This window comes from Brachyistius frenatus, unplaced genomic scaffold, assembly GCF_029030835.1.
Source record: "Brachyistius frenatus isolate BFR_SWC_R1_liver_20210118 unplaced genomic scaffold, ASM2903083v1 Contig_48, whole genome shotgun sequence".
Taxonomy (NCBI): domain Eukaryota; kingdom Metazoa; phylum Chordata; class Actinopteri; family Embiotocidae; genus Brachyistius; species Brachyistius frenatus.
This window is the reverse complement of record NW_027210647.1, coordinates 2,815,647-2,838,486: the sequence shown is the minus strand read 5'-3', so window position 1 is coordinate 2,838,486 and position 22,840 is coordinate 2,815,647. Positions and strand designations below refer to the sequence as shown.

The 22,840-nt window shown below is 41.2% G+C and overlaps 2 protein-coding genes across 4 annotated transcripts in view; both read left to right on the top strand.

The window, feature by feature from the left end:
- erfl1 (Ets2 repressor factor like 1) overlaps positions 1 to 19,969 on the top strand; it is a 36,934-nt gene extending 16,965 nt beyond the window's left edge. Inside the window, exons 2-6 of the mRNA XM_069703905.1 lie at positions 10,938 to 11,011; positions 11,673 to 11,907; positions 13,617 to 13,803; positions 15,521 to 15,650; positions 17,317 to 19,969. Of these exons, the coding sequence (XP_069560006.1) occupies positions 10,951 to 11,011; positions 11,673 to 11,907; positions 13,617 to 13,803; positions 15,521 to 15,650; positions 17,317 to 18,134 (1,431 nt within the window). The 5' untranslated portion in view covers positions 10,938 to 10,950 and the 3' untranslated portion in view covers positions 18,135 to 19,969. The remainder of the gene's footprint in view (positions 1 to 10,937; positions 11,012 to 11,672; positions 11,908 to 13,616; positions 13,804 to 15,520; positions 15,651 to 17,316) is intronic.
- A 2,628-nt stretch (positions 19,970 to 22,597) lies between these two features.
- Positions 22,598 to 22,840, top strand: part of arhgef1 (Rho guanine nucleotide exchange factor (GEF) 1) — a 42,588-nt gene continuing 42,345 nt past the window's right edge. For all 3 annotated transcript variants that reach the window (XM_069703903.1, XM_069703902.1, XM_069703901.1), the window contains exon 1: positions 22,598 to 22,683. The gene's annotated coding sequence lies outside the window, so the exon portion shown is untranslated. The remainder of the gene's footprint in view (positions 22,684 to 22,840) is intronic.

Here is a 22,840-nt window from a genome sequence, read left to right as displayed (position 1 = left end):
TGCAGATCAAACCATACGGACGAATCAAAGACTTTGGAGAGAGAGGCAGAGAAGTAGCGAGGGAAGAGTGAGAGAGAAAAAGAGAGATAGAGAGAGAAGGGGTACGAGCAGAGGGTGTGTAGAGGCCTTATAATTTTAAAATTCTCTTTTTTTCCTCCTTGAGTGTGTGTGTGTGTGTGTGTGTGTGTGTGTGTGTGTGTGTGTGTGTGTGTGTGTGTGTGTGTGTGTGTGTGTGTGTGTGTGTGTGTGTGTGTGTGTGTCTGCCTGCCTGCATCTCCTTTGGTAATACAATATCTTTAAGGCCCCCAAAACAACTATCTGTGTCTCACAGTTAAACATGAGATAATGCAATATTGATGTCTCCTTGTCTTTGCTATAACGCAATACTGGACCCATTCTGGCTGGACACGCTAACATGGGCTGATAGTGCCCGTGCACTTAAAAGAATCACTCTTGTAATAAATTTTAGAGGGATGGTCCGCAAATATCAAGTCCCTAAAGGAATATACAAGCTAGTGAAACCATAGGAGTTAGAAATACTCCCAAAGTGGCATCAGGTCACCTTTCATACTAAATATTCAACACAAGACACACATTAAATACAGATTGGACTGAGTGGGCTGCTTCTTTATGCATTTTTTTTTTTTAAAGAGTGATTTGAGGCATGTTTTATACAGTTTAGGGTGACTTGGTGTCAGAAGATTCCCTCGTAAGTCCTCACAGTTATGAGAACCACCTGACACTTTATTTTGATAATGAGCGGGAGATTGTGCTCCTTATATTCATCAATTGTTTGATCAATCAAATGTACCAGCTTTTTAGTTTTGTCTTTAAAAACAAACAAACACGGGATACCTGCGCTGTCTTGATAAAGGTCGTTGGACTAAACACCATGAAACAATATGTGACTTTATCATTTTGACAGTCTCGTGTTGAATTTTATGTTCAAACTTTGTCAGGCATCAAATACAACCAAAAAGGCAGTTTTTGAAAATCGCTGAAAGCACAATCTTATAGCCTACGATATTTTACAAAGAAGCGACATTTTTATATTTTGCCACTGAAACAAACATTTGTATGCATGTTTTTGTGAAATTGCTTGAGATCACCCTCTTTCAGAAAGTGCACAGGCTGCGTGAGCAGAGGTGCGAGGACTTGTTTTTTTACAGGAGGACCCCCCCCCCCCTTTCCCTTGATTATGGGGGGGAGGGGGGGGTTGATGGTTATGAGAGGAGAAAGTGTCTAAAATTATCAGAGAAAGGAGAGATGACATTAAAAAAAAAAAAAGACAGAGGGACACAGAAGGAGAGGAAGGGGAGAGTGAGGAGATGCTGGTGAAGGGGTGAGGAGAGGAGAGGGAGGGGGGCAGACAGACAGGCAGGGGGAGCGATTATAGCAGGGTTTATGTATGAGCTATTGATTGAGTCGGTGGTGACTTCTTGAGTGGTTAATTCGGGAAGTGAGAGCGATAGAGAGAGTAACTCACTGACCAGAGAGGGGAGGGAGGGCGAATGGAGGGGGGGGGGGATAAAGAGAGAGATACAGAGAGCATGATGAGGATGGGTAGAAGGACGGGGGGAGAGAGAGGTGCATTTCCTCAGGTAAAAGGCAAGAAAATAAGGTACTTTTTTTTTTTTTTTTACAAGGAATTATGTTGTGGTTCTTAATTACTAATAAGGGGCACTATACTGATATTATCATTCTGTTTGCGTGAGATGAATAGTAACACATTTTTGTTCTTTTCTTCTGACCTTATTTAAAATTCAGAGCAGTACTGAACCATTCCCATTGACACAAACACTTAGAAACATTAAGTATGTAAGCATTTTTATTCCACCAGATGAGGAAATATTTGATCATTTTAATGTTATTTTGTTTGGCAAAATGTGCAAAGTTAAGGTATCCTGCAAATGTATGCAGGCCTATGTTTATGGACAGTTCGACCACAGAGATGTATAAACCATTGTTAGACCACTTAGTCTGAAATAATTACATTTGGATTTCTGGAATAGATTTTTTTTTCCCCTAACAGTTTGTCCCTTCGAAGGGTCATTTAACCAGGTTTTACAACAGGTGTTTCCCAAAACCCAACCAGAGCATTATAGAGCAGGCTTCAGAATTTTTTTGGTTCATACCCAATTATCATGAAACTAGGACAAAAGCTATTAGGTATTGAAGAGATAAAACTTGTTTAAATGTATATTGTGCTGTTTAAAACCAGTAGTATTCAAAAACTGGGTAAAAGTAAGTTATATTGACCTTATGTCACTATTACCACTTAAATGTTCCTGTTGGGACTGTTTCCTTTTTAAACTCATTACAAAAGTGGAGTTAAAACCTGCTTTCGCATCTTAAACAAACTCAATTCAAAGTAGTGTTGTTGTTGTTGTTGTTGTTGTTTTTCAACGGGCTCTTTTTTCAGACATGGCAGTCACCTCCTTTCTCTCTTCATCACACACATAAACACACTCACACACGTCCACACACACACACACACACACACACACACCTTTTATTCTCTACAGGCGTGAATTTAAGCCCATAGGACACTCATCTGCTTGCTGGAAACAACAGATGGCTCCCTTGTTCTCGCTGTATCACCTTGTCTGAGGAAGTCAAAATCAAGAGCAACAACTTGGACTAGGAAGCGAGGTGGTGTGCGTGCCCCTGCGCGTGCGCGCGCGAGTTGTGGGAGTGTATTTTGTGGTGTGGTTCATCTGGAGGCTCTCTGGTGTGACCCAGCCTATAGACACATTGGTTATGATTCTAAACGTGTCCAATGCGTATTCGCCTGCAGTTCCGTTTGCAAATTCATCTTATATTGTTTGCTGGTAGGACATCCTAGTCAAATTCCTAAAAGCTGCGCGCGTGAGCAGGCTACGTAGGTTTAGCGTGCGTGCGTGTGCGTGTGTGTGTGTGTGTGTGTGTGTGTGTGTGTGTGTGTGTGTGTGTGTGTGTGTGTGTGTGTGTGTGTGTGTGTGTGTGTGTGTGTGTGTGTGTGTGAAGGTCAGCTCTCCGGCGCAGTTTCTTTTCCTATTTCTCTTCCCTCTCGCGCAGGTTTTGATCTCTCAGCCGCGAGATCAAAGGCGCTCTCTGGCTATTAGTCAGCGCGAGCCATTGATCCCTTATCGATCCACGCGAGACACAGCCGCCCCGTGAACACCGCGCGAGGCTCCCCAAAGCTCCTCCCGCGCGTCAGGAGAGAGAGAGAGAGAGAGAGAGAGAGAGAGAGAGAGAGAGCAGGAGAGAAGGAGAGCGCAAAGGAGGGAGGTGGAGCAATGTGTGTGTGTGCGTGCGTGTGTGTATATTTTTCTCCACTGGCGCGGGCAGAGCCAAACTCGAGCTTTTTCTTTGCCGCGGGACATGAAACAATGAGGCTCGAGCCGGTTTTAATAAAGCGCGCTTTCCCTCCTTTCAACTCTGGCGCGAGGCGGACGAGCCGGCAGCGGAGAGCGATCGATAATTAATGACGATGAATAATTTAACCCTATCGATTGATACTTTTTCTTCATCCTTTTTCCCCTTCTTTTCCTTATTTTCTTAAGGCCAGCGTTCTATATCATACTAATACCGTTTTCACGCACTCAACATCCTCATCTTCACTCACCTCTTCTTTAACTTGTTGGACTTCACCTTTCATAAAAGTCTGAGAAAGCCAAGTTCTCTTATTTATCAGGAGCTACAGGTCTAGTCTATTTATGACCCGAGCTAGAGTCTAAACTTCACCTGAAGTCTCTCCGTGAATGGAACTGGCTTTGATGAAGCTTGGTAATATTTGGGCTTTTTCTCATTATCAACTGCGTAGTGTTGCCAGACAGTGCCATAGTCCTCCATTCTTGTCCAAAAACAATTTAAAAACAACAAAAAGGCACATCATTGCCTCTAGTGAGATGCTTTTAAATTACCATGAACTCCGTATTTGATTTTTTTCAATCCCTTACACACCATCCTCATAACTAACCTGTGGAACAAACATGTATTACGCCCCAACTGAAAGTGTTACAGAACAAAGGCACAATTTGCACCAAAAAAAAACTACAAATCCCAGCTGCTTAAAGGTATTAAAGAGTCTATAAATGAAGCTGTAACCCATTTTTAAAATTTGACATTTTCATTAGGGACACCTGTGCTTGGTGCTGAAGGCCACAGACTGGGTAGGGAATTCGGAAAGAAGAATATATAAAACATAACCCCCGCCTTACTTTTTAAGTAGATCGTTGTCTATTGGACAGATTTTGTTTCCAGTGAAAGCTTCAAATTGGACTTAAAAATTCTATGTTGCATTAGACCGGGTATTTATATTTTCTTGGCCATTATTCCTAATCTCGCCATTTACCAAAGAATCAATACGTTGGCTTGACGATCACTATGCCACTCCTGTACAGCATCTTTAAAGCAAAATTTGACTGGATGATATTCTGGCTGGGCAGTCCTGTCAGATGATAGCCTGTCTTGGTGTGAAGGACTCGGTCTGGCTTTGCCCCTGCAGTGTGGAGTAATGGGTGCTCTGTGGGAGAACAAGCAGCGTCTCAGAGCTTCAGTACTTCTCTAACTATACGTCTTGGTTAAATACACTGACAGTACTGCACTGCTGCCTCATCCCATTACACCTCCTGCAGTGACTTCTCACTCTTTCGTATGACAGCGTGATGGGTATATGGAGTTCAAGGTACAAAGGAGTGATCATGTGGAAATTTAGCTGCCGTAAAAGTTGCAAAATGATCAGTATCGTCTTGGTGTATGTATATATATATATATATATATATATATATATATATATATATATATATATATATGACTCTTACACTCTACAAAATACTTTTATAGTTTCAGAGATTACAGTCAAAATATTTGTCATCAATAACACCAATCCAAGGGATGAACGTGAGAACATTTACTTCCACAGCGGTCCTGTAATGTAAAAAAAAAAAAGAAGAAAAGACATATGCAAAACTACACAACAGAATCTTAAACTGCAACTATCAGTGCCTGTTTTAAATTCATAATTCAGTTTATTCTCATTGTAGTTAGTGTAATATTCTATAAAAATTAAAAAAAAGATCAAATTCCTGTATATTATATTCCATAAAAACTGCCCGGCCACTCTTTTTTATTTTACAAAACAATCAACAAAAACACTTAATTGTTGATCTTTTGTGTGGATTTTGGGGGTATTAAAGTGGAGTAAAGTTATTTTTGTTCAGTTTGGGTTGAGGAAGAGTTTTTGGTCATCGCTTCTCTTCGTTTAACGAAGTCCTCAGAGTATAAGCTGTCATTATGAGGAGAACATTCTTATTTAGTCTCTATTTTCTCTGGAAAGATGTAGATAAGATACCTTTTAAAAAATAAGAATATTATTTCCTCCCGGTGTATGTATATTTTGACATTTAACGATACGTTAAAAAAGATCTGAACTTAAAAAGAACTCTAATGTTACAACAAACATAAATTACTCATTTCAACTATATATGATCCATCTTTTCCAAATATTATTTCGTAATGAGAATTAGCTAAATGGGAATAATTAAAGGCCGCTGTAGAGATAGAATTTGGTTCGGCGTTGACTTTTCTCTTTAACATTTGGTATTTGGATAGACAGGTTCTTTTCCCTCTTCCTGACCACCCCGTACCCCCCTCCCTCCCCTCCCTCCCCTTCCTCCCCCTCCTCCTTCTCTCTTCTGTCTCTCCCCTCCTTGTTTCTCCTCTCTCCTTCTTTCCATCTCCTCTAACAAACCCATAGCAGAGTCCCTCTGTTCTTCCACCCCGAGGCTGACCAGTGTGTCAGAGCTAACCAGGGAGAGGAACAGAGAGAGCGGGAAAGACAGAGATAGCGGGAGAGAGGCAAGTAGAGAGAAAGGGAGAGAGAGAGGGTTCAGTTGGGCCTTTTTCAGGGGCAACCAAAAAAAGGAAGATGAGACAGATGTACAGAGTCCGTTTCATCTAGTGGAAAAAGAAAGCGGGAGAGGCCAGACTCTTCATGCTTCTCACATTTTTCTATCTTTTTATATCGTGACCCATCACTCTTTCCTTCTTTAGACAGCACTGGAGACATAATGTTGCCTGAATGTCAGGCGGGCCCCCCTCCTTCCTCCCTCTACCCCAGTCACTCTGCAGAATTTCAAAACATAGTTGGTACTACAGCACATTCCTCACTGTTTCCTTTTTACTCCAGTCAGTGGTCTACTAACCTTGGCTTCACAAGTATGCCAGTTGTGCTGATGGGCCCAGTCCTATAGATTACCAGCCTCGTTGCAAACTTGCATCAGTGCGTATCGTCCTGTTTGTGAGTATGTTACGTTCTAAATACAAATCAATGATCGCATGGCAAGACCCATCTCTTGCAAACACGTTGAAACTGATCTAATCCTCCAGGATTTTTGGGGGTAGACATTTACATTATTTTTGTTTTGATATGTCTACAGACAAGTGCAGTTAATATGCTCATCCGTAAATAGTGCACAAGCATAATGCTGCATACAGTTTACAGCTAAAAGTAATAAACATAAAGGATATTCAAATCTGTCAAGTTTGTCTGAAAGTGATACGCCCAATATGAATATTTTTACAGCCTTTGGTTGCCGTGTTAAATTATATTTTTGTCCAGTATGACCAAGAATAACTACAGTGAGCAGAAACTGTGGCATTCCTCACGTGGGCATTTGAGTATTGTTTTAAAAAACTAAACCAATCCTTTATTTTGGTATGGTTTCCCTTTAGAAGACCCTCAAACTTGTCCTTGTCCTGCCTTATAAGCCTTTCCTCTTTTTCTTTCACCATGAGGATTATTCCAGTCATCAAAATGAGAGTGGCCTTACGTGACACAAATATTAAAGCAAGCTTTATTTCTGTTGCGTTTATCAAAAGCAAAGACATTTTCAGGAGAAACTCAAGAGGAAGACGGAGAAAACAAATGCGTGTAAGATAGTTTTTAAATGTGAACACTGCTTTCTTCATTATATTGTAAAAATGTTCAGGGTTATTGCACAGTGCATGAGTTTAACGCTCAGACACTTTCAAAAAAAAATGTCTAAAAGTAAGTAAAGTACACAAATCTAATGTTTCTAAGTTGAGCAGCAACAACAGCGAACACCCTTCACCTCTCAGCCCTGACCGAGCAAGTGTGTGTGTCCTTGCATTGTTCAAAGACCGAAAAGCATGTCACAAAAACTCATCGTACTCTTTTAAGGTGACTGAAGCCTCTGACTCATCAACGCAGCAGAGGGTTTTCATTTGCTGGACCTAGCGCGGGCCTACACTTCACAACATGTGGAGGAGCACAGCTGAGGTTTCCTTTGAGCGGTGAATGTGGTTTTGTCAAGATGTGACTGCGTATAGTAACTCGGTGCCCCTATTGTACGTGCCTACTATTGTCACTGGTAACCGTGTGATCCATCATCCACCCTGGGTTTTACGGATGACCCTTTTGTGGGAGATGGGTCCTTTGTTTGGACTGTTTGTGTCCTGTGCAAAGTCAAATGCATTTGTGTTTTTGTCTGCCCACATCGCTTCTCTCCATCAGTGCATCTTTAGTAAACAAAGTGCATTCTCTCTTTCAGCTTGGTGCGTTGTGTGTTAGTGTGTCGATATTGATGCAGTCAATATCTATGGGCTCCATGTCTGATTTTGTGTGCTGCTTCGCACTGTGTGTGTGACGGCTACCTGAATACCTGTGTATTTGTGCCATATCTGCTGGAGACTGTGTTTACTGTGCATGTACAATCCATTACAATCTGTGAGCGTCTGTATCTGACAGTCGGTGCATGCATGTGTGTGTGTGAGTGTGTGTGTATGAGGAACAGTATTCCCTGGGCTGCTAGTTATAATGTTTCTGGGGGTGATGGGGGGAACTTGAAAGCCCTGTGCTGCCCAAATCAAAACTAACAAGGAAATGATGGGGGCTCCTTTATCTCCTCTCTGGCCTGGGGGGCCGAGGGGGGCGAGAACGGGAGACTGGGCAGGGAGGGAAGGAGGAGGAGGGAGGGAGGGAGGTAGAGAGGGGATGAGGAGGAGGAGGAGGAGGAGGAGGAGGAGGGGGGAGGCAGCCTGGCTTCCTCTTTGATTTGTAAAAAATGCATTACCTCCGAAATCAAACGGAAAATTACTGCGCCGAAGCAAAACACACAGAGCAGGAGAGAGGGAGAAAGAAAAGGAGGTGGGTGGGGTGGGGCGGGAGGGAGAGAAGACAGAGGATAGGTGTGTGTGAATAGAAAGGAGGTGGGAAAGAGGAAAGGAGGATCCACCTGTATAGATATGCTGTCGGATAGGGAAAGGGAGGATGCGTATAGATTTGAGGTAGTGCGTAGGAGGGACAAGAGGTAGCTGGAGAGACCCTGACAGATAGGAGGGCACATATATGTTTTCCTCGGAGGAGACGATCTTATACATGCTGTGGACCATGAGAATATGGCAAATGAAAGAGATGATGCAGTATTGATGACCTGTAGCCCACAGGGGAGAGAAAACTTATAGATTACTACCTCCAACAAAAAGAGTATCTCATTTTTTAAAGAGCGATCTTGGCAGAGGCCTTCAGTCCGATGAGTAGGTTAGAGTTCAATGTTATAATATAAGGATATACGTTCTGAAGTAGTCATGTGAGGGCTGTTGTGTGATTTGATATCCTCCTGGTGAACTGAATGAGCAAAATGATATGTTGCAGGCTACGCTGCGAAAAAAAAATCCCACGTGAAAATGCTTTGTGTGAAGATTTAGCTGTTGTTTTAACCTTTCTGATAACTTTGACTCATTATGGGAACGTGAGCCCAAGCAGAGACAGAAGACGGGGAGAAAAAGACGGAATAAAAGAAAGAACGATCACATGAATGATGCGGGGAAAGAAAAAAAAGAAAAACATGAGTGAGATAGGATGAATGCCAACTCTATATCTGAAGACAGAGGGAGCGGCATGAAAACAAGGAGGATGAAGAGCGGGAGGAGCGAGCGAGAGGGGCCACAATCCAACGGCGAGAAGCAGGGTGGGAGCGAGCGAGAAACAGATAGAACGAGAGAATCAGTCGGAGAGTCTGAGAGAGAAATGCCTGGAGTTAGCAATAATAATTTATACAAACACACCTTAATAATTCACATTCCATTTCAATGCTGGAGGGAAAATCCAAAATTCACAGAGCATAATTAAATAGAGGCAGAGAGTGAAGGGAGAGATAGAGAGGCCAGCATTAAAGATACCAGTGTAGCAGCAGGGCATCTCTTCCATCTGAGCTTTGTAAAACAGCCCTGATGAAACTGTGATATCCAAACTAGATCTCATCTCATAGTCCCCTTGTTCGTCATGGAAACGCTTAAATCTCCTCACCTTCTCCTGTCAGCAGACGTCTATATGCATTCATATAGGAGACGTTATCGTTATAAGCTCTCATTTAATAAAACAACCCACTTCACACACACACACACACACACACACACACACACACACACACACACACACACACACACACACACACACACACACACACACACACACACACACACACACACACGTTTTTATTGTGTACGGAGCATGAAGACGTGATGGTGTAAAAATCAACAGTTTGTTCTCAGCTGCACACCTTAGTGCTCCGTCTCAGGATGCTCAGGTCTGTTTGTAAAAACCAATAGTGCAAAATGACAATTACAGAACAATAAAATGTTTCAATTATTACAGATTTGTGTTCTTGCTGTTGTCTAAAGCAGCTGTAGAGTTTTTGTGTTTGTGACATTGAACATGAAAATGTTCGCAGACCAACAGTACATTATTTTACTGTTACTTTCAAATGGTTGCGTTATGTAACCTTAAGACATTTCTGCTTTTTAAATTTTATTTTAAAGTCACTGAATGATTGTTAATGGTGGAATGCAACAGCACCTACATTTTGAATTGCTTTACTTTTTGTTTCTCCTTCTACAATTCAGAGGAAAATATTGTACTATTTTCTTTAGCTGCACTTTCCAGATCCAAGATTTTAAATTGAAAGAAAATGATCATCTTATAAGATGTTACGCACTGCGATTAACTACCAAACAGTTCATGCAGTAATTAAAGTTAGCTGCACTTAAATGAACTCCAACAATAATAAACATGAAATCAATGTATGACACTTAGAGGAACAGTTTTTCTGCAGAATGAGTCCTTCTACTTTTAAATCTATGAATACTTTGAATACTTTTATTTGCAGGAATTTAACTCATAACAATGGACTTTACATGAATGTATTGCTACTTGTATGTATGTACAGGTTCTGAATACTTGAGGTGAAATGTAAGATATTTTACTAAAAACGGTAGCTCCTAAATCATCATATAATGAGTGAAAAAAAAATGTTTTGTTTTGTTTTTTTTGTTGTTTTTTTCCAATTCAGCTCCATCACGTGATGAACAAAGCCTTTCTTTTTCTGGAAGACCATTACACCAAACCCTCCACTATCCCGAGCATAACTTTACAAATAGACCTTTTTTGACTTCATGTGTAGTTTGGTTTCTACTTTTAAAAAACTCCACAAAGGAGCAACCAAGCCATATTATATATTTAAAAACCCAATTTCTAATGTATAACATGCCTCAGACTTTAAGTTGCTTTTCAAAAGCCTATTTAATTCCTCCTGTTCATAAATGCACTATAGGGATGTCCACCACGTTGCATCAGACACAGCCTCAGGTGGCCACACAAGATCACATCCATCAAACACCTGATCTCTACCAAAGACATATGAAACATAACCTTGCTACATTTCACATCGATTTAAGGTAGCATTTTGAATTCATAGTGCACCTTTAGACCCTTATGCAATACCTCCATTTTCAACAAAGTTTACAGTCTTCAGCTTCAACTCGGAGTAATAAACCTGTTGGGTAGCTGACTTTGCCTAAAGCAAAACATTTTCTATTAATTGCTGTCTAATGTTCCATTTGCAGAAGTTGATGCCTTCTCTGTTTTGTTTCAGGTGTTGTGGAGGTATGGACTGTAACTGCGTCAGTGATCTGCTGCTCCCCCCGGTGCCCGCCCTCTGGACGCCAGGTCAGCACTATCATCATGATGAGCATGGAGACTTCATTATAACTTTGCTCAAATCTGCTTGAAGTTTTCACTTAAAAAGTGTTCAGAAATCTTTAAACTTATCTTTCAATCTAGTCCCAAGCCACATGTAAATTGGGTTAAAACCAGACAGCCAAAATAAACAAATAGTTCTGATAAAACTTGAGAAACATCACCATCATGATCAAAATCGCATGTTGAAATGCATCTCAGATATTCACTTATTTAAAAAGACTAACCATAGACATGCTCATTGCCAAACAAATTGAGTCTCTGGTGGTAATTGGTTCCATGTCTAATGTTTTTACAAGGCTAGTTAGTGCCAGATTCACTTTGGGCAGAGTCAAAAAACTACTTAACTTCATCTGTGATGTGCATACAGTTGGCTTTTAAAATTCAGACCCGAGCAGTATCAATCAGATCTCTCCCAGCGAGCTGTCATCATCCCACTGACCAATCTGTTGAGGCTAGAGGGCATTAGTTCAGACTAACATTGCTCAAGGCACGTGCTGTGATATTAAACACATCATCCCTCACCTCCATCACTCATCAGTCATTCAGACAGTGATCCCCCCCAGCGAGCAGCAGGACAAATGACAGGCCTTAACCTCATCCTCCTCTTTTTCCGGCTCCCTCTGTCCAGGGTTCGCCTTCCCAGACTGGGCATATAAGCCCGAGTCAAGCCCCGGCTCCCGACAGATCCAGCTGTGGCACTTCATCCTGGAGCTGCTGCAGAAGGAAGAGTATCAGGGGGTGATTGCCTGGCAGGGAGATTACGGGGAGTTTGTCATCAAGGACCCAGACGAGGTGGCCCGGCTGTGGGGAATCAGGAAATGCAAACCTCACATGAACTATGACAAACTGAGCAGGGCGCTGAGGTATGTGTTTGTATATGTTGTGTTGAATGTCAAGCAACAACACTGTTTGTATCAGATAAATCACGATACTTATCACATCACGGTTTACATAAATTGTTTACTCTTGTTGAATTTAATCCTCACTTAACAACTCTCTTTTCCATGTTGGTAAAAATGGAAAGATAAAGGTGAGACTTTTTCCTGGGGAACGTCAATACCCTCACTTTCTCCTTATCTGTGGACATCCTAATAGAAAGTTCACCATTGAGCTGCCAAATAAAAAATTCAATAGGGATTTCAAAATTAAGCCCCAGTGTGAAATTGCCTGGACTTCTTCAGAACAGGGAAACCGCTCAGCGCCAAACTTGCCGAATGTGATTGAAACAATGCCACACTCTGTACCTTCAGCACTTTACACCCCCAACCGCACAATTTTTTTATGCAAATACCAACTACTCCGACTTGTACCCCCTCCTCCCGCCTCCCCTCCCCTGCTTTCCTTTGGCCTCTTGTTAATGGGGGCTGTCGTCAGAGTCTAATTGTTATGAATTGGCTGGGGCCACAATTAGCCTTCTTAATTAGCCTCACTTAATTGCTCAATTAAGGGCCACAGCACAATTGCCACGCAAAGCAAAACATGCACACATCATTGCACTGAGCTCAGCCGGTGTGGATACAGGCTGATATGTACATGCTGCTGTGTTTGTTGATATAGTGCGTCTGCATAATGAGGTGCCGCTCTCCAGTTTTTAATGCTGTGGTTGTCTAATGCATTCTGTATTTGGTACACTGACTGTGGTCACTTTCAAACAATGAAATCTAAATGCAGGCAGAAATGCCATCACAACGATAACACATCCACAGGTTTTTGTTTTTTTTATTTGTAGCATCCCACTTCACCCTCCTCCACCTTCCCACCTGAGCACTCAGCTCCTTTACCTGGGCCAGATGGCTTCATGTTTTTCCTTTACTGCTGATCAACCTGGCATCCTGGCAGATTGTACTTTGTGACACCTCCGTGGGTGGCAAAGGAAACTGGCATGACGACGGCTTGACATGCCCAGCGGGAGACACCGGAGGTCGTTACCATGGAGACTTCTCTTGTTGTCCCACCTCTTTGTAAATGTGCTTTGCTGTTAGGAACGGTGACAGCTTCGTGGTGTCATGTACTTTTACATGACAGTTTCAGAGCCCAGACAGCTTCTGATTATTCAAAAATAAATACCAGGATGGGGGCAAATCTTCAGTCATACCTCTCGGCCTAAAATAAAATTTTATCTTAACATTGGCATAAAATCAGATTATTTACCTATATTTTATCCAGTTTTAGAATTGATACAAAGTCTTGTGCCTAATGAAAGGAAATTTTTGTTCTGTAGAATCTGTGTTTGGGGTTCAAAGGGATTTGTTTTTTAGATTTTTTTTTTTTTTTTTTTGTCTGATAACGGCTGAATAAAATTTCCAAAACCATATTGTATTGAATAAAGGCAGACAGACATGAATTGATTTGAGGAAGGAGGAGATGAATAAAAACAGTGGGAAATCAGTATAGTTCTTGCCTCACAGCACTGAAGATATTTACTTATTCTTTTCTTATGGTGATGAAACACAAAACCTTGATGTGAGCATTACATTAATCCTTCCCTCCTCTTTTCCTTTTCCTCTTCCTTTTCCCTTTATCCTTACCTCTCTCTATCCCTCCATCGATATCCTCTCCTCCTCCATTGCAGGTATTACTACAACAAGCGTATTTTGCACAAAACCAAAGGCAAGCGTTTCACCTACAAGTTCAACTTCAGTAAGGTTGTGCTGGTGAACTACCCCATCCTGGACATGGCCAACTCTCCCTTCTTTCTGGCCCAGAACCATTTTAACGGAGGCTCCGCCACACCAGACTGCAGCCCAGAGGTACGAAGGGTACGATGGAGGGCTTGGGAGAGGGTGGGATTGAAAGAGGGATGTGTTTATGTGTGTATGACTATAAATATTGAAATCATATAGAAAACAAAAAAATATTTAAAGCCTGAAAAATTTAAGAAATGAAACTTAGACAGACCACAATCTTACTTACTTACAATCTAACTAAATATGTGTCTCTATAGCAGGTAAAATAATTGCTGGCATTTAAATAGAGAGGGAATAAAAAGAAAAGAACCTGGAAAAAAAAAGAAGATAAGATATCGCAAGACACCTCACTCTACTCCTTAATCTTTTATTAACAGTGATTTAATTCAGGTAACTGAAATCCATTTCACTCCAGCGATGTTGCTGTTCTATTTCTCAGGCCCCTGCTGTGTGTTCCCTTTTTTTTTTTACAAGAGAATGGTGGTATTCACCATAGCTATCTTTTATTCACTGTCTCTAATGGTGGTCATAATAGACTACAAATTCACTTGTTATTTGCCCCGAGAGATTGTAAAATTTTTACAGAGATAAATTTGATCAGAACACAGAAAGAGGGAAGCGGGAACGGAACTGTCCTAAATAGGATGAAAAAAATATATTATGACTTTACTTATCTGCTGAGATATTTAGAGAAATCTTTCTAAAATCTGAACAAATCAATTAAATGTTTCAGATATTCTGCTAAATTATGGAAATAGTTATACAAATTGTTGAAGAAAACAGTTTTTGGCATGCTGATTATTTTATTTCAGACTACTAATGTCCTAGAAATTAGACGTAATTTGAAAGTACAGTAAGAGCGAATCATCCGTCATTTGTCTGTGCCATCCTTCAGATGGGATAAGGAGACGCAGGCTCTGAAGGAGACCGTGGAGGGGGACGGTTTTAACTTGTCCTTAAAACAAAAGAAGACATTATCCCCTCCTTCTCTCATCCCTGTCTCCGATGGCGTATCCATCTGTCATCGATTGAAAATGAAAGAAATAGAAAGCGAAGGGGTCGTGTCAGATCAGATCAATGGCGGGTCATTAATGCGGTTTGTTAAGCAACGCAGATCATGCAGCTTGGGAGTACAGTCTCGCCTTTCAAACTTGGGCCTGCGGGGTGACAGATACTATTGATCCACAGTCATGCTAGGGGGAAAAAAATCCCCCCTTTGTCCCCTTGATTCCTAAGATTCAACTGTTCCAGTTATTTTACCTTGTCTCCTTCTGCTTCGCATATCTGAGACGGAATGAATACACACACACACGCACATGCACACGCACACGCACACACAGACAGCTGCCCTACTTCCTGAATAGACATCACTCTCTCACATCCCACTTCTGTTCGTCCCGTGTCCCTTTACTGGCCCACAATCCCTCTTTCTCCTTGTCATTTATCCTTTGTGCCCACAATCTTAATCGCTGGTCTCCATTTGACTCTGTACTTTTCCTGCCTTTGAATCTCTGAGCCTCTGCGTCTTCCTACCTCCCTTTTTACCCCCGAGTCCCATGGCGCCCCTTTTTATCCTGTCCTTGCTGCGACTGTGTCACTGTTTGCATCACACTCTGCAGGGTGCTGCTGTCAACATATGACTTTTTATGCTGTATAGCAAAGCAGCGGCGTGAAGGCAGATTTGTAGGGAAGACGTGCTTTATTTAGGACTTTTTTTTTTTCATGACACAAATTCATTTTTTAATCCCCTTTTCCTCTCTTTTTATATTTCTCCCCCTCTGTCACTCAGGCCATACAGTCCCTGTTTCCTCGTTTGCCAGACACTGGGAGAGGAACGTCTCTATTTGATCGAGGCACCACGGCACCAGGACCCGAAGGAGACAAACTGAGACTGGACACGTTTCCTTTCCTCAGTTCAGGTGAGCAACAGGAACGAGAAAAGTTACTCATTAGAAAAGTTACTTAGTTCAAATTAGAAATCTTCCAGTATTCCTTAGACAAAGTCGTAAAAACAAAGCTTATATAGAGAGTGTGATAGGCAGTGTACACATAGAAAACAGACTTAAACAAAGGGAGGAGGAGTAGGGGAAGGGAGAGGAGCAGAGAGGGGAATGAGGATATGGGGAGGCATGAACATTTATTGTTAAAGGAAATAAGAGAGATGGCTGTCCCATAGCAGCCTGCAGTGAGACTGTGCTTCAGGTGAGAAAGGCCAAGTTAGCTTGTGAATTATGCATATCAGCAGTGCTAAGAAACAAGCTGAAGGCTGAAGAAATCATCCACCTTTTCAACATGATCGGTCACATTTGTCTTCTCGCTGCACGCAACTATCAACGAACGCAGCACGGAAAAGTGTATGTTTGCTTGATCGACAGCATACGTGCATCTGCTTTTGTTTGTACTTCTGCAAACTATATATGTGCGTCAGAATGCACACAAATCTGCAGAGCTCGGGAAGTAGTGTGTAAACAGATGTACCCACACACACACACACACACACACACACACACACACACACACACACACACACACACACACACACACACACACACACACACACACACACACACGCAATCCTTATCACACAACCTGCACCCCCCTCTTCTTCCTCCCCACTCTGTTTGTCCTCAGGTCCTATCCCCCCTTCTTCCCTTCTCACCCTCCTCTCCCTCCCATGTGTCCCCGCTGTCCTAATCCCTTCCCAGGCAGGAAGGCCCTAATTGAGGGTGCAGGCTTCAGTTTGTGGCCTGTGGGCGCCCATTACTGTGTTTTCATAAGCAAGTGAGGCCTGCCTGACTGATTCAATATTCATGTGTCTGCCAGCTACTCCTGGCCCAGCACGCAGAGACTTCACCACTGTCAAATTAGCCCTGCATAGTAAATAACTGAGTGAAAAAGGGAGAGAGAGAAAGAGAGAGCGAAAGACTGGGAGAGGTGGAGGGTGCAGCAGAGAGAGGGTCTTTGAGCTGGTTGTCATTTGGAAGGAAGTAGAGTAGGTTGAGCGGCAATGCTTTTGTTTGTTCATTAATATTGAATTCCAGCATCACTTCAAATTTATCCCCTTTTTCTGTTATCAAACGATGCTTACAAGGAACTCAATTCAAACACATTGCAACATTTAATTCGCTACACTCTAAAGTTTTTTGTTTAATCTGAAATGATACAATGACATGTCAAAACATTAGCGGGGGGACAACAGATCGACATTATTTCTCAGCTCTGCATCACTGTGAGGATGTGCCGTTAAAACAGCTGGTGTCTTTTTAAAGATACAGAAATAATAAGCCATTTCACATGAAGACGTGAACTCAGCTTGATTACTCTTTGCTGCAGTGCAGAATCTTTGTGTTCACATCTGGTTTGCAGCAGTGTGAAGTGGGTGTACTGCACAGTACTGGCATGCATAAATGAACCATCAGGTTTTTTGTTGAAAGCAACTGTTCCAGAATTAGCCCCTGTGGCTCATCATTAGAATTGCTAATACCACTGACGATAATTAGTGAGCATTCTTGGATGTTGTATGTCCGGAAACCTTTGCCCTTTCTCAGAGCTAACCTCAGTTGCTGGATTTTCTCTGTCCTATAGGTGCTCCGTGCTACTCCAAGCCCCCGTCCCTGCTGGGCCCGTACCCACGCAACCCACCCTTTGACTACCCCTGGGGCTTCAACCCCTACCTCCCAGGGGCCTTCTCTCTCAATAACTGCCCCAAACTGCCCCCTGGCTCCCTCTACCCCTCCCAGTTTTACCCCAACCCTTTGCAGAGCAGCCTTTCCCAGCTGCCTCACCCCTTCTCCTCCCTACTCCCACCTGGGGAGGCGGGCGGGGGTGAGAGGGGTGCAGCGGGGCAAACTGGTGGGACGAACGGCACGGCGGGTGGTCAGCCAATAAGACTCTGCCTGCCACCGTACCCGGGCAGCTTGTCATTGGGTCGGACAGACATTGTCAACGGGGCGACACTGGGGGAAAGGGAGAGGGTGGAGGCTAATCCTCCGGGCACGGGGTTGAGCCTGGGGCTGGGAGCCGTCAGCCTCGGAGCCGGGACCGGGACGGGCCGTCAGAGCCCCACAGAGAGGAGAGGAGGGGTGAAACAGGACCCGGAGTCAGACTCAGACCTGGAGATAACAGATCTGAGCGACTGCAGCTCGGAGAATGAAAACGAGCACGAATTTGGCATTGGGAAGGAATCGAGCCTGGCGAACCGATCACAGCTTGTGTTGGATGGAAAGAAAGGGAGCGTGCTGCCACCCATCTCCTCTCTCCCCCCGCCAGTGTCCCCGAATCCTCTGAAGAGCCTGATTCCCATCACTCCTCCTCCCCCATCCCTGCCTCCGTCGCTTTCCCCCTCCGTGGCTCTGCATGAAAGACACAGGGAGACAGAGACTCTCAAAATGATTCACAGCTAAGACATTTTCTGATGCGTCCACCATCTTGCCAGTCTATGCTCTGATAACTCTCTTCTTCTCCTCCCCTCGTTCATTTCTCCGAGACACTTTTTCTGCTTTAAATGATCAAATATTTAGTCCCTCTTGATAAATACTTTTTCCAGGAATTTTAAGTTCTTTACTTCTGGAACTGCTGTTTCCCTATATGCTGTGTACGGTTTTTTTTTTTTTTTTTTTTTTTTTTAACTTGCCTACACTCTATTACACCACTGACTTCTCCATCTTAATATGGCACGTACAGTTTTCAGGGTGTCGGCTGTCTGTATCACCACCTTGTCCTTTCCGTTTTGATCTCTCACACCAAATGTTCGCTCCATGGTTTGCAGACTTGTTTTCCGCGTTGCCAGCAGTACTCCACAATTTGCTGTCTGCAGCTTGAGCTATGAAAGAAGGCAGCGAGGTGGTAAATTACAGCGCAGCAATGCCTGTCTTGACAAACATTAACAAACAACATCCCTATACTAACAGAACAGAACAACAAATAATGCTCAGATCGATCCAATTTTACAGATTTATCCTGTAATTCTTGAGATTTAGACTATATACATATAATCACTAAGATTTTTGAGACGGTCAAATACTGCCACCTAGTGGTTCTTTCAGTCAACGACTCCTTAAAAAAAAAAAAAAATCATAACTGCAATCCTGTGAGTGGAACTGTTGCCCCTAAGTTCATTTTGCACTTTTTTATATACATATTGTTTCTTATAGGTTAATTTAAATACTAAAAATCCCTTTTTTTAAATAGTGCTATAACTGTGACAGTCTGTGAATATTTACTTTGTCCTGTCGTTCCCTGCACATCTCTTAATAGGAAAGGGAAAGAGAGCAGAGAGCTGAGCTGGACCAATCTAGAATTTGTATGAATATTTCTGTGTATATATTTTAATATGGTGTACATGACATTTAATTATTATTCACTATGATAAGATTTAGCTGTATTGTTGTGATTTAATTCAGTATTTAAACATGTTGGAAAAATTATAAGCTTAGGTGTAACAAAGTTTAAATTATTAATGGCAGAGGATCTGCACTCTGAAGATGTTTTTCTATGATGAGGACAGAGTTCACACTGGGAATTGTCTCTGATTTCCTCAACCCCAGTTAATTGTGCCCTTTGGTCATTTTCGCCAGATGCCCAGTGTACTAAACCCTTTGGGTTCAAAAACATGCCGGTAGACTTATTTTTCTAGTTAGCATTCATCCAGTGTAACTGTACAGTAATTAGTCAAATGTGAATAATATTGGTCTTTGCATTTTCTTTTTTTTTTAAATCCTACCTCCCAATTTCTGTTTTGATTATTTTTTAATCAATGCTTTTTGTCCATGCCAGCAGCAGGGCAATTTGGTTTGCTTGAGGACATTAAATAATGGAAAAAATAGTAACAAAAAATCTTTTCTCTACCGAAACTAATGACCAACTTCCTTTTTACAGCCCAGTTTCTCAGCACAGAGTGAACACTGAACCATATTGTACAGTTTCATAGCCTTTATAGCCGATGGTTTGTCAAACAGTGGCGGTATAACGATTAGTTGTGAAAGCTCTATTGTAAAGTTAATGTAAAGCTCTATGTTTGTTGAGTTGCTACATTAAAGGTCTCCAGTCATCTCCACGTGGAGTACACTAACTAACAGCTGTAAATACAGTTTCCCTTGTGTGTGTATGTGTGTGTACACATCCAAAAATGACAATGCAGTGGTTTTACCTGTCATCTTTCTTTGTTTTACTGTAAAGAGGAAAAATGGAAAGTGCAAAAAGAAGAAAAAGATTAATATCTTCAAAAGCAATAAATATTATTCTGGATAGTGGACTGTTGTTGACTGTGACTTTGTTGAATGGATGGATTGTATGAGAGCCACGACAACAGGTAAGGTTGGCTCATCACGAAAATTGTGGTCCTAATCTTTGAAATCCATTACAGTTTTTCCATCAAGTAGTCACTTCATCAGTTGTGAATGTGAATTTTGTTTTACTATTTAATCACTTGATATCAACAGTAGTTTTTTTTTAACTATATAATATACAATTTAAATGTAACTGCTGGCATCTGACAAATTTGAATTTAGGTTGTTGGTTATCATACATACCAATTGTTGCCATTGACAGCCTTAATATCATTTGTGCAGCTGAGGAGAGAATTGCGCCGCTCTGACACAAATAATATGATTTTGGAATAGTTTGCATTCCTCAAACCCTTGTTGTAATATCATCAACATTAAAAGTTCAATGAAATCACAGCAAATTAATATGGATTTCTGTAAAAGCACTTTGTCTACATGTGATTAGATTTTATTCATAAAAATAAGGCTGTAATTGAATAATCTGATAAGAGTTTGACTAATATTAGTAATCTTCAGATTCTTATGCTGAGAATTTCACGCATGCTGCTAAAAAGAAAAAAAGGTACAGAAAACAATCAAACCCAATGTCATTTTAATTTTAACTTTTTAATAATTTATTAATTCTGGTAATAATAATGATAATAAAAAAAATGTCAAACATAATCGAACCTAATTCTGTTTTTTTTTTTTTCCTGCTTTCCTTATATATTTGCTCTCACCTGACAAGACAGACAGATGACATAATGTTACTGATAACGAATACGGTAAATGTTGATGTAGATATCCATGGTCCCACAATATATTATTGTTCCACTGTAAGTGGGGAGGAGCAAATCCCTGTTAATAAGCTTGAATGCATGCTCAAGTTGATAAACGGAATTTACAAAGGCTTGGTAAGTTATAAAAAATATTAGGACCCTGTCCTCTAGACTGTTTTGCACCGTACCTCCAAAACAGTAACAATCAGAGAGAGGGTGGATGAAGTCGGAAAAGTAATGAGATGTGTGCAGCTAAAAGTTATGACTGATGAATGTTTTTACATTCTCACACTTGATAAAACCAATTAATGAACCTATGGACTCAACTTTATCAACAACTTTAAAGCACCATACAGTGGCCACTCAATATGTGTAATGGTTACATCTGATCACATTAATGACTACGACCCAAACCATGAAGCAAAGGTTAGCAGACAGAGAAGCTGAATCTAAAGGAAGGAGGCCTTCATTAAATCACAGGTTATGACTTTTGTCAAATGCATGCCCCTTCATTCGCACATGTATTCTAATATCAACTCACTGATGGGACTTTTGCTGTACTTTCATGTGTGTTACAGATTTTCCATTGTTCCCATAAAGGGTATTCTTAAATATTGGTTCAAAACTTCAGATACAGAACAGAATCATTTTCTTTGCCATCTCTGTCATTTGTTAACAATTTGCCAACATATTTTCTAAGGCTTAAGTCCTTGATACTTTTCTGTATTTAACAGACCAAATTTGACTGAGCTCTTTGATCTGTGAACTAAAGTATAATCCATTTTCCATGTCCTATTTCAACATATAAAAAAATGTAAGGGCCAAGAGGACTTCATTCAACAAGTCCTTAGAATACACAGAAAAATATCATTTTTAACATCTACAATTTCATGGGAAGTGATTATAATGAGTTAAGTTTTTCCTAACTAGACAATATATGACGTTATATGGAACAAGTACTCATCATATGAGAGCAAGGGGCAATTTGTACCCCAGTGCGGTTTATTAAAATACACATTTTCTGGGACCAGGTCGTGACCATGTTTGTCCACAATGTGGCGCCAGGAGGCTACAATAGAAGTGAAGCAGTCAGTGACCAAGCAGGGAGTGAGGTTTAAGTTGAACTCTGTAAACATTTGCCTTGATGTCACACAGACAGATGTTCTTTAAACAGCTGTGATCTCAGAGCGAGTGAGTATAATATATTTATGGGCAGATAGTAATATGAGATAAGATGTCACACATCAATCACTGATACTTTGATGCACTTGAAATCTAGATTGTTTAGGAGCAAATAAGATACTCGTTTAGGAATACAAATTAATTTTCTCTTTTCTGCAAGTGATGACAAGAGATAAATAAACAGGCTTTCCTGTAAGCTCCTGACTGACTTATTCTTCTCAGAGAAACAGTCAAATACTGAACACTAAGGGCAGTAGTGTTCTGTAAAGTGCAAATAACATACACAGCACTTTGATATAGCTCATCCAGATATTCCTGAATGCAAATATGTCACTTTTACAAAATATAAAACATCTATACATGTAAATATTGTGCTATTATTCTCTGGCACAGAGGGGCTCGGTGGGGACAGGTTACCGTGTAACACAGTGCGGAAACGAGCCTCTGATGGATTATTGTTTTTTTTTTTATTATTATTTGACAGTCAAACCGTAAAACTTTTTATGTATAAATTAGGATGCTCGGTAATTTTCAAACGATAAATTGCTACACTTTTACTTGCCCCCTGTTCCCCTTGTGCTTTTTTTTTTTTTTTTTTTTTTTTGCTGGATGTCTACTTCCGCGTACAATGTTTTTTTTTTTTTTTTTCCCCGGCACTGACACACGGCAACTTTTGAACAGGAAATCTACTAGACGCTTCGCCTTTTAGTTCTCTCTGTTATCTGCGGGTGAGTACATCATTTAAACATGCCGACGAACATTAGAAAGCGCTTGGTACTTTTAATGACTTATTCTGGTATATTTACAAATCGACTTGGATTATTTGTTTTACCGAGAGTCATGGTTTGTCCCCCCTCCCTCACCGCCACCACTACAGCCCGAGCA